The 12,119-nt window shown below is 40.8% G+C and overlaps 1 protein-coding gene across 1 annotated transcript in view; it reads right to left on the minus strand.

Moving 5' to 3' along the window:
- Window positions 1-4,695: 4,695 nt before the first annotated feature.
- dpt (dermatopontin) overlaps window positions 4,696-12,119 on the minus strand; it is a 10,842-nt gene continuing 3,418 nt past the window's right edge. The window contains exons 2-4 of the mRNA XM_079648053.1: window positions 8,196-8,321; window positions 6,631-6,738; window positions 4,696-6,412 (exon numbers count right to left, since the gene is read on the minus strand). Coding sequence (XP_079504179.1) covers window positions 6,346-6,412; window positions 6,631-6,738; window positions 8,196-8,321 — 301 coding nt within the window. The 3' untranslated portion in view covers window positions 4,696-6,345. The remainder of the gene's footprint in view (window positions 6,413-6,630; window positions 6,739-8,195; window positions 8,322-12,119) is intronic.

A 12,119-nucleotide genomic window follows, 5' to 3' on the forward strand; every position in this document is an offset into this window, starting at 1 on the left:
ATGCCAAGTATCTGAACTAGCATCGCAGAGCAGCACACTGAGTTTAATGGATGTTTCCTTCTGCACTTTCTCTCTCACGACAACAGGGCATGTTTGGTTTTCTCTTTGAGGGAAATAGTTTTGTTGAAGCTGTTGTTGGCCTGTGGGAAAATGTAATCATAAGAAATGACTCTGGAAAAGCTGCAGATAGAGCCATAAGAAATGAATGCAACTGATTATTTCGTGTTTAATTTTGTTTTTATCGGCAATAATTTAAGCTTTGTTAGTTCCAGGTTTAATAACAAAGAGGCAAAAAAATACTATTAAAAGACAAAATAACAACAAAGATACACAAAATGCCTACAGAGACACACAAATTAACTTCAAAGTGACTCAAAATAACAACTAAAAGAAACAAAACGGCCACAAACAAACATAAAAGCATCTCCAGAAAGACAAAAGTTGGGTTCAAAATCAGTACGAAGATACAAAAATTACCGCACAAAACCAAGTTTTTTTAAATTAACATTTATATTTTATTAAACATTTTCAAAAGACAAAAACACACGGACAACGACATGGCTCACACACATCACAAGTAGGACAGGACATAACATGAAGGGTGGGGGGCAGGGGGCAGGGGGATTACAGTGTCAGCTACATTTGATGTATGCGTATGGCGTTGTATTTATACATGATTTGCTTCATAATATATATATACTTCATTGTTTAATAGGTAAATAAATAGATAAATAGTCAAATAAATAAATACACATATATGCACACACATCTCTTCCTTTTATGATTAATCACCCATTCATCCATTTCCCATTTAATTTCACTTCTTTAAATATTATTACCGTTATTTTTCTGTTTCTTCATAGCTCATTTCTCTTTATTTATATATAGCCTATATATTATTATATTTATTGTTGGCAGCCGAGATGGTTTAGGAAAGCCCTTATCTTATCCCAAAGCCTGTTTTCTGGCTTAACCAAATATAACAGGGAGTAAGCAGCTTCTTCCGTACTTAAGATGTTTAGGAAGTCCTCCAGCCATCTATTTAAATCGAAGCAGTTGGGCTTTCTGACTTTTCAGTTCCTAAGAACGAGGCGTTTAGTTGAAAGGCATGCTAGGGTTATACGTTTACTTGCAAATGTTGATGTTATGCCATTGAGCGGGGATCCCAGCAAGCATGTAGCTGGAGTTAAGAGTATCTCTATGTTCAGGATCTCAGCGAGAGTATCTCCAACTACGTCCAAAGATACACAAAATAACTTTGAAGTGACTCAAAATAACAACAAAGAGACCCAAAGCAGCTACTTTTCTCCTTGGTCACAGAGTGGGGTGGCGGTAGGACCCTGGGAGCCTCGTTCCTCTCGGAGGTTTGATATCGGATCCCTGTGGTCCCTCCTCTCCTCAGGCGTGTGTCTCTCCTCCGTCCGGCGGCCCCGGGGACAGCTGTGTCGCCGCGGCTTTGGCCCCGTGCCCCGGGACAGCAGCTGCCATAAACAAATAGTGCTGAAAGCTACTGGCCCGCTCCCCAGCTCTTTTCAAGACGAGCCGTCTGACCTTCGCTCAGCTCACTCCATTAAGCTCCAATACATTTTAGGACTTTGGAGAGTTGGGGTAGTAAAGAAATGTAGCTTGACCCATTTTAAATGAAAGAAGTGACATGAGGACAAAGTGGCCCATTCAATGAAAGAGAAGTGTACCAAGAAGGGATAAAAAACGACTTAAAAGAGACCAAAACAGAGACCGAAAATGACAAAATAAGAGCAGGAAGGCAACTACAGAGGCTCAAAACAACTACAAGAAAGATCGAATGAGGACAAACAATCAAAATGACTACAACGAGATGCAACGCAACTACGTCTACTAAGAGGCACAATTCACAACAGGGACACAAAGAGACACAACATGAACGCAAAGAGACAGAAAACAACCACTCAAAAAGACAACTTTAAAGAGACACAAAGCTACAAAGAGACAAAACACAACTACCAAGGGACACAGGAAAAGTATATTGAGACACATAACAAGAGACACGTAACATTGACAACATACAAGTAGTCATGAAGAAACATCTGTTGACTTTTATTTAGGTTGCTGTTCATTCGTAGCTTAATTGACTTCTTATCCATAGTAGTTACAAAATGTGGCATGTGTTTGAAAGCCCCAAAAAGAAATGGTTATTTGATTAATTAATTAATTTCCATGCCTCAGTGTTCATCGGCTTTTCATACATGTCTAACTTACTTAGAGAAAGTCTAACACTTTGGGAAATATGTTATTTTTTGTGTCCCTCCAAACTCCATCTTCCTCAAGAGGTCAAACTATTCCTGTGTTTAATAGTAACTTTAAGTAGCATGAACACTTTTCCCTCCTCTACTGTTTACATCCGACTAACTATCCCGTGAGTAACAAAGTGATTTGGGTGCTAAACTAATCCCAGATGTCAGAGCCCTGCTGCGGCATGTTATGGAAAAAACAAAGAAGTGTTGAGTTTGCCTTCAGCCAAGTTAAGCTGCTGAATAACGTCATGGCTGACTTCATCCTCGCTGTGTTTTTTGGAGGGCTTTCACTCTCACATAGCGAGATTATCCTTTCTCCCACAACACTTTCCCTCCACATGTGCGTAAGATTTTAATAATCACGGCAATATGACATTTTAAACAGCCCATACTTTCGTGTTACCTGTGCCAAGGAGGTTATGTTTGTTATGTTGTTTGCAGCAGGAACACATATTGGCATGATTTTAATAAAACTTGGTGTGTTTTGTTGTTGATGGTCCCTTTTCTACGTTCTATTATTACAAATAAACAAGTGATCACTGATAGAGGTGTTCTGTAGTAGAGGCAACCTTCAACGTCACAGCAACTTAAGATCCATATTCAAAAATACAGATTCTAAATTGTACGAGTTGAAGCGTTCGTTTGAACAGTCTGCAGGAGGTAGGGACTTGCTTTCAAACAGAACAGGGCAAACTAACTTAGAGGAGTGTTTACGTGTTCGGCGTAATGACGTACAACGGCCTCGACAACTTAGTCCTATTCAGCCACTTGGTAACAACCATCGTTTTTCAGACACGTCAACTCTTCAGAAATCACCACTGGGGTCACTGCTGATGGATTTAATGTCCTAGAACAAAATGTGATCCGTCTCTTCAATGTGTCTCAACCACAGACCTTAGTTCCAGCTATTTTCCAAAACCCTATGGAGAACTCCCATTAGCCGCTTTCACACCAAGTACTTTGTCGTTTTTAGTGCCCAGCACTTAGTGCCCCAGTACAGATCACGTTCACACCGGAATAAGTCCCTGAGGGAGAATTATTCAAATGAAGCCGCTGACGTCACTTCTTCTTCTTCTGCTTTGGGTTTACTGGCAGGCCGCAAACAACTTCACGGCGTATACTGCCACCCGAAGTCCCCGACCGGAAGTCCCCGGAGTTGGGGACGAAGCCTTCCGAGTAAATCGCCAGAACGCCGACACCTCCTCATCTCCACCGCTCCCATGTTTTCTTTTGTGTTGCCATAAGTTATTCTCTCTCCGTTGGTGCGCTGGGCTAATGCTAATAATGCTAATAATGCTAATTCCAGCAAATACAATGGCAGCTTCACAAAACTTTTCAGAGTTTTACGGGGCGTGGTTTGCAATTCGCCCAGTCAATCAGAAATGTTTTTTTTCTCCCCAGGAAAGTCCCACCTCTCTAACTAAGTTCTCTTTTTGGTGTGAACGCAAAATTCCAGGCACTATCGGAACGAAACGGGAAAAGTACGGGTAAAAGTACTCCGGTGTGAAAGCGCCTATTGGCTCTGAGACGAGGGAACCGGCAGTGGTAAAATGCTGACTCACTTCCGGGTTTTAGGACTCGTCACTGCACCACTCTATAGGAACCTGTCTCTTTAAAAGCCCCTCCCCAAAATGGGTTTTGATTGACTGGCAAGAAATTGCAAAGTTGAGAGGGTGTAGCATTGACCAAAGAAATACTTATTACATTTTGGAAGAAATCTGAATTGCCGCACGGAAACAAATATTTCAGAGAAATTGTTAATCACTGGAAAAATGTCCATGAACACCGCTTAAGTCGAAGCAACAACTTGGACACAGATATTATTTTATTGAAATACTCTGAGCAGCAATACAAAAAATTACATATCTTATTTGAAACGTAGATGTTGTTCTCAATTTACAACTTAAAGCTTATGAACATACCGAAATCGAAAGAACTTCCCAACTTCGGGACCACCGGAGGAACACTTGAATGCACCATTGGCCGGAAATGTTATCCTAGGTTTGAGTAACATAACAAATAATTAGTTCATAAAGTATGTGTCATTGAATAGCTAATAAGATAACAATTGTATACAGTTTATATTCATTGACTATTTTTTAACACTTATATTTTGCACACGTTCTTGCATTTTGTATTGGCTCCTTTTAGGTGTTTATAAAAAACTCCCAACTGATTTCTGAAACATTTAAAGTATTGTTAGCTGTGTTTAAACATTATTTGGGTTGAATTAAGAAAGTTGCAACTGTCAATCATATATAGCTAACGTGCAAATAATATTTAAATATATACACTACATGGTATTTATCAACCGGATCCGAATCATGGAGGCCTTCGTGGAGATCTCCACTATTTAGATTATCTAATAACATGCAAAACAGTTTTCTTGTCAACATGCTGAATGAATGAACACACCAACACATTTAAAATAATTGGATGATTTTAATCCCGTTTCCACACAGTATAGTTACATGAGTTCCAGTACAGTACAGTATATCACATGTGAAGTCAGCTGAAAACAGATTACAAAACTCTTCAAAAAAAGTCCTGATGCTAGAGGCTCTATATGATATGATAGGTCTATATTTATTTCAACACAAACACAATTGTTCCCTTCAAGACAATATATCAATCAGTCACACCCTGCATCCCACTGAGTGTTTTTATGACCGTGAAAATCCAACCAAATGGCCTTCACCGCCATGTGACCTCCACTAAGAGAGGCTGGAGCCTGATTGGTGTTTTCCACCACCATGACCACAGCATTCAATTATCAACTTTGTTGTTTGGAAGACTTTCACATGCTGCCAAATGGCTTCCAGTTCCTGCAGCAACCAAAAGTCAAAGCCCTTTCCAAGAGTCTCTGTGAGCCCAAATCCTCTGGAAGACTCACAAACAAACATCTTACAAACTAAGATTGATTATAATCAGTTCAACAAGGTTAGAAATGTGTATATCAAGATTTAAATTAGGCAAAGCTCTGTTGCACAATGCACTTTTGCTTACCCTAGTTAGCATAGATATGTTTGCATGCCTTAAGTACTTTACCTATTATCTAACAAGCTAGCTATCTTAAAAGTCAGTTTGTTAGCTTAACTTTATTCCTGATAGAGAAGCTTGAATTTCATTAAAAAAAAACATGTCATGCTTTCCTGGTTATTACCCGTCCACTTGTTTGTAATGAAGATTTTTCTGCATGTAAACGGTCTGCAGAGTCACAAACCCTCAAAGTGCACCCTGTAGGGAGTAAAACTCTAACACAGAGTAGACCTGTCTATGTTGCCCCAGAACGCCTCGTTGGACATTTCTCTTTTTCCATTGTTTACTTCCTGGGTATAGTGACGTATATCGGGGATAGTGACGTAACGTAACGGCTCCGCAGATTGGTCCAAATGGACGGAGCCATTACGTTACGTCCGCGGAGCCGTTACGTTTGGACCAATCCACGGACTTCCTCACACACACTCGGCGGGACGTTGCGAGGCTCGCTGCTGCGCGGAGTGGGACACTGTGAGCTGGCTCACTGGTGTGGGGTCGGCGAGACAGCGAGACACCGCGGAACTCAGCCTGAGCACACACACAAAGTCCCAGCCAGGCTGCGGGTGTGTGTGTGTTTCGGGCTGGGTGTCGCTGTGTCTCGCTGTCTCGCAGACGGCCACTGAGCTCACAGGGAGGGCTCACAGGGAGGGGGGGGGGGGGGGGGGGGGCAGGAGCTCCAACAAGCCGATTATTTTGTCCAATCCATCTTTTTTAAAAACAGCAATTGTAAATACAAAACGGCTTCAAATCTAGGTTAAAAATGGACTGGATCACAGTTTATATTGGAGTTTCGGGTTTTCGGGACATAATTCCTTTGTTTGTTTGTTTGTTTGTCTGTCTAGACATTTAACTAGTATGTGAGCAGTGATGTGTGCATGCCAGACTTAAAAACAGTGATTATACAGAGTGTGTGGGCGATGCATTTAACAAAAATAAACCATGAATGAAAATGTGAATCATAATGTCAGTATTATGTTTTAGTTTAAATGTAAGAGTAAATATAGTTGTGCTTTTATATAGTGAGTCGAAAGTTCTATAAATTCTCAAATTCGCAGTCAAAGTTTGTCATTCTGCACAGGATGTACTTCCACTGCCGATCCCTGAAACAAAAGACAAAAATCTGTCACTTCAACTATCGTAAATCATAAACCTTTACTGTTTTTTCTTTGGTGTGCCAACACATTCTGCTCCCATCAGGCAAACTCCGGAGATATTGTCTTCCAATTGAGAGGATTTCAACAATTTCTGGATGGATTACCAAACCGTGGCCTCATGGGATCAGAAGTTATTAGGAGATAAACAGATGTTGTGATCAAACCTCAGCACTCCACTGAAGGTGGACTCGGCTCCTCGGATGAAGTATCCATAACTGGGGACCACCATCTCGCCCTCCTCTCTGTACTGCTCAGGGACGTCACTGGTCTTCCTGTGGAGGCAAATTAGCCGTGTGTGGCATGTTGAGTATCACAATGTGAAGCTTTAAAAGTATAGTTAGACTCATTGGGAAATATGATCATTTGGTTATCTTGCCAAGATTAAAACAAGAAGATCGACCCCATTCTCATATCCAAACAGTCAAATTGTGTCTTCCTGAAACATTTGTATAGTTTATAAGTAAAAGTTGTGTGAAATTATTTACGAATGTACAGCAACACGGGTCAAGATGAGCTTGTTAGGTGCATACAGTCTTTCAACACAAACTACTCGGGGAGGTTTAGGCAACAACAAATATGGTATTGGTATTTCCCTGATGGCTCCCACAGGATTGTTGACATCCTCGTGGATTCCTCTTCTTATTATAGACACATGCATTTCCAAACATTTGGTCTACCTATGTTGTAAATGTGTTATCTTTTCGATTTACACACGGCATCTATTGCACGTCTGTCCGTCCTGGGAGAGGGATCCCTCCTCTGTTGCGCTCCCTGAGGTTTCTCCCATGTCCCCCTTTAAACTGTGGGGTTTCTCTGGAAGTGTTTCCTTGTACGATGTGAGGGTCTACGGACAGAGGGTCTAAGGACAGAGGGTCTAAGGACAGAGGGTGTCGTGCTGTCATACTGATATTCTGTACAAACTGTGAAGTCCACTGAGACAAATGTAACATTGTGATATTGGGCTATATACATAAACATTGATTGATTGATTGATTGATTGATTGATTGATTGATTGATTGATTGATTGATTGATTGATTGATTGATTGATTGATTGATGGTATTTCTGGTTTAAATAACTACATGTGAAACACTTGGTTAAGTTTAAGACATCAAACCTAGTTAGGTAAACAAAAGATTGTGATTTGGTTTAAAAATAACCGGAGAAGTGCTATTAGTTAAGTTTTGAAGTCACGTGACAGTTGACAGTAAGGGCTTATGTACTAAAGCTACTAACGAACATGCGATGGTTCAGTTAGTCCTGCATTTTTTGGGTCCATCCAGACCACTCAGACCACTCTGACCTTCGTTCCTATGCAATATCTTTCCCTAAGCTACTTTTCAAATATGTGAACTAAACAATTGATTTAGTGTGTAAGTTATGCATATTGCTACGAATGGTAGCTCAAAAACAAAAGCCCTACAGCTTCCTAATCAACATGTTGAATCCTGTTCATTTAATCCTTACTGAAACTATAAAGTGCAAGTTGATTTATGTGCAGGACTATTTATTGTCTTTGAGTTGTGACCTCCAAGAATTTGTACACAAAATAACCTCTGTCAAACCAAAGTATTTAAATAACCCTAACGTTTGTGTACACACATAAAGTGTATCTCTTTTATTTAGTTAGTTAGTGTCTGCTTCAGCTTCATAGGAGTCTGGTTTCCATCCTTTTCCCAAAGTATAGAAGTATCTATATGTCCTGTAACAAAGCCCTGTGAGTACGTACATGCAGGAGTAGGGGCAGCGGCGCTTGTAGTAGCAGCAGTAGAACTGCCACTCTCGGTCCAGAAGGGATTCAAAGTACTTGCTCTGCACGCCGGCCACCAGCCCGTTACGAGTGCACGTGGAAGTCCTGCGAAGAAAAAGAGAGACATTCAGTTATTACATTAAAAAAAATACATACATTTCACTATATTGAACTAAGGGACAGTTTCATCCCACAGGCCATAAGACTGTTCAACACCTGAACTTTTGAAAGAACATCAATAACATCTGTTTGCGATTTATATATATCATAATTCCAGTTACTTGCATATAGATTATTCTGCACCATTTCTATTATATTATATTTTATTTCATTTACTTGCACTATTCTCTGTTTTATTGTGTTGCCCTGTTGGAGGAGCCTGTGACTGTAGCTATGTACACATGAGAATACAAGCCTTGAACCTTGAACTATATTAACAATGAAAAACACATAATGTCAGTCTCTCTCCTTCAAGTACTTCCTCACTTCATTGAGAGGTGACACATTAGAGGGAAGAATGCATCTTTATTGTTTGAGGTTAATTCTGGTTTGTTGACAGTTTGTTTGTTTATGACCCATATACTACGCTGTCACCACAACACAGCCAATAATACGAGGTTCGAGCAGAAGGAACTGCCCCACGTTTGTCATGGAAACATTCGTGTCCCTGCAGGGGGAAACTGCTGTAACTCAAACAGACAGAGTCGTAAAGAGAGGAAGGCGTGGCGGCAATTGAGAAATCGTTGTTTGTCTTTCAATCTGAGGGCTGGGTGCAGTCGAGTTTACCTCCAAATGGATCTAAAGAACACCAAAGAAATAGATCCCAAAACATTGAAGAAGTTATCTGGAGCCGGTTACTGGTTTTGATTCAAGCTGCTGTTCAAAGGTCACCTATTATGCAAAATCCACTTTTCCACGTCTCTTCTACATCAACATGTGTCCCCTCTTCTTCATGTCTCTTCTACATCAACATGTGTCCCCTCTTCTCCATGTCTCTTCTACATCAACATGTGTCCCCTCTTCTTCATGTCTTTTCTACATCAACATGTGTCCCCTCTTCTTCATGTCTCTTCTACATCAACATGTGTCCCCTCTTTTTCATATCTCTTCTACATCAACATGTGTCCCCTCTTCTTCATGTCTCTTCTACATCAACATGTGTCCCCTCTTCTTCATGTCTCTTCTACATCAACATGTGTCCCCTCTTCTTCATGTCTCTCCTACATCAACATGTCCCCTCTGTGTAAAGAGACTCTGAAAGTTTCCCTTCAAACGTGACAGTTACACGGTATTGTTAACATGGCCCAACCAGTGGAGAAATACCCGGAAATGCCAAGCAAATTCTACCACGACAGTCGGTTGTTATTGTCAATATTAATATAATAATTATTTATTTTTTAATAGTCACACTCGATTTCAAAGATTTTCTTGTTGCCCCAGCTGGTCGACACCTCTTTTAGCAGAAACAAAGGCTACATTAATGATTAAATCGATATTAATCCATGCGTGTGGATGGGGAATTAACAGACGTGCCGTCGTGCGATTGCGTTGCCAGGCAACAGCTTCGGTTAATGTTAATTTACAAACTCTTCAACTAGAACCGTAGTTATATTTAAAAACAATAATAAAAATAATAAAATTCAATAACGTGCTTTAACCACTAGGTGTCCCTTTCTATCAGCTCTGCACCTTTATGGTGTAAATACAGCCTATCTAGCAATTGGATCAAATATAAAAGTCAGCTGAATTAGTTTTGATACTGTAAGGAGACGTATTTTGTGAAAAGAAATGCAAGATGTTGTTTAATTGCTGATATATTTATGATCCACGTCACGTTTTCAGTTTTGGCCGCAGTTCCTCATGTTTGTCTAGAAGTCTTCTCATCAGGGCTCTATAAATAGAGAACTACGGCAGATATTTTATATTTAATGCAGCCGCACCGTGTATTACAATGCCGTTATGTGATGACTTTCAAAGAGAAAAGCAAGCACACTCGGAACAAAGTATTATTTTATTTTTAAAAAATGTTTTCGGATTTCACATCGCATAAACACCAAATCCCAACGTGCATTGTGGCTAAACCATCCAAATCACCGAGCTGAGGATCTTGCCTACGTCTGTTTCCGGTATTGTTAATGACGGGTATATTTTGTTATACACACATTCCTTCACATTTTAATTTACATTTTAATTTACATTAAAGTATTTCGTAAGGCCTTCTAAAATGTTTTTAAATATAACGGCGGTTCTAGTTGAAGAGTTTGTAAATTAACATGAACCCAAGTTCCCCAATCGCACAACATCACGTCCGTTAATTCCACATCCACACGCATGGATTAACATCGATTTAATACATTAATGTAGCCTTTGTTTCTGCTAAAAGAGTTGTCGACCAGCTGGGGCAACAAGAACATCGGCGAAATCGAGTGTGACTATTACAAAATAAATCATTATTATATTAATATTGACAATAACAACCGACCGTCGGGGTAGCATTTGCTTGGCATTTCCGGGTATATCTCCACTGGTTGGGCCATGTCAGAGCCCTAGAGCTAGGCACTGGTCCATGTTAACAATACCGTGTAACTGTCACGTTTGAAGGGACGAAATCGTGACATCTTCACGTCTCCCAGCATGGTAAATCATCACATGTTCACGTCTTGCCATGATATCGGGTTGCCCACAAATGAATTGAGATTTCCCATCAAAGAACATTAAAGAAAGTGTTTTGGTATTCTATCATTTAGAGCAGTGGTTCCCAACATTTTTTGTCTCATGTACCCCTTGAGCTGGTTGCCATTCTATAAGTTCCCCCTCACTCATCTGTGATGATTCGCCGAGATTCTTTATTGTGTTTCACGCTTTGTAATCATATTCAACCCAACTGCTCGTTAGATGGAAATCACTTTATCAACTGTACAAATGCATTTAAAACTTGAAATTTAGACTTATTTTCATTGAAAAATAATAATATTAAAGGTCCCATGTCATGGCCATTTCTACTGATCATAATTCCATCGTTGAGGTCTACTAGAATAGATTTATATTGTGCAATGTTCCAAAATCACATTGGTTTCTCATACAGCATCTCTGTATAGTGTGTATTCACTCTCTGCCCTAAACGGCTTGTTGGAGCTCCTGACCCCCCCCCCCCCCCCCCCCCTCCCTATGAGCCCAGTGGCCGTCTGCGAGACACAGCGAAACCCAGCCCGAAACACACACACACCCGCAGCCTGGCTGGGAGTTTGTGTGTGTGCTCACACCGACTCACAGCCTCGCCGCGTCCCGTCGTCTCAGGGAGGAGAAATTGGCGGAGCTGCAGCTGAGAAAAGATTGAGTGTGTGTGTGTGTGAGAGAGAGAGAGAGAGAGAGAGAGAGAGAGAGAGAGAGAGAGAGAGAGAGAGAGAGAGAGAGAGAGAGAGAGAGAGTGTGTGTGTGTGTGTGTGTGTGTGTGTGTGTGTGTGTGTGTGTGTGTGTGTGTGTGTGTGTGTGTGTGTGTGTGTGTGTGTGTGTGTGTGTGTGTGTGTGTGTGTGTGTGTGTGTGTGTGTGTGTGTGTGAGAAAGTCTAACGGCTCCGCGGACTTAACGTAACGGCTCCACGGATTGGTCCATTTGGGTATGGGCACGTCGCTGTACCCACGAAGAAAAAGAGAAATGTCCAACGAGGCGTTCTGGGGCAGCACAGACAGGTCTTCTCTGTGTTAGAGTTTTACTCGCTACAGGGTGTACTTTGAGGGTTTGTGACTCTGCAGACCGTTTACATGCAGAGAAACCTTCATAACACACAAGGGGACGGGTAATAACCAGAAAAGCATGACATGGGACATTTAAGACTCACCTGTAACAGTTTCAAAATCTTTCGTTAAGAAGACTAGAGATTTTAATGAGACATTTGAGCTTGCT

The sequence above is a fragment of the Notothenia rossii genome (assembly GCF_949606895.1).
Source record: "Notothenia rossii genome assembly, chromosome: 1".
Taxonomy (NCBI): domain Eukaryota; kingdom Metazoa; phylum Chordata; class Actinopteri; order Perciformes; family Nototheniidae; genus Notothenia; species Notothenia rossii.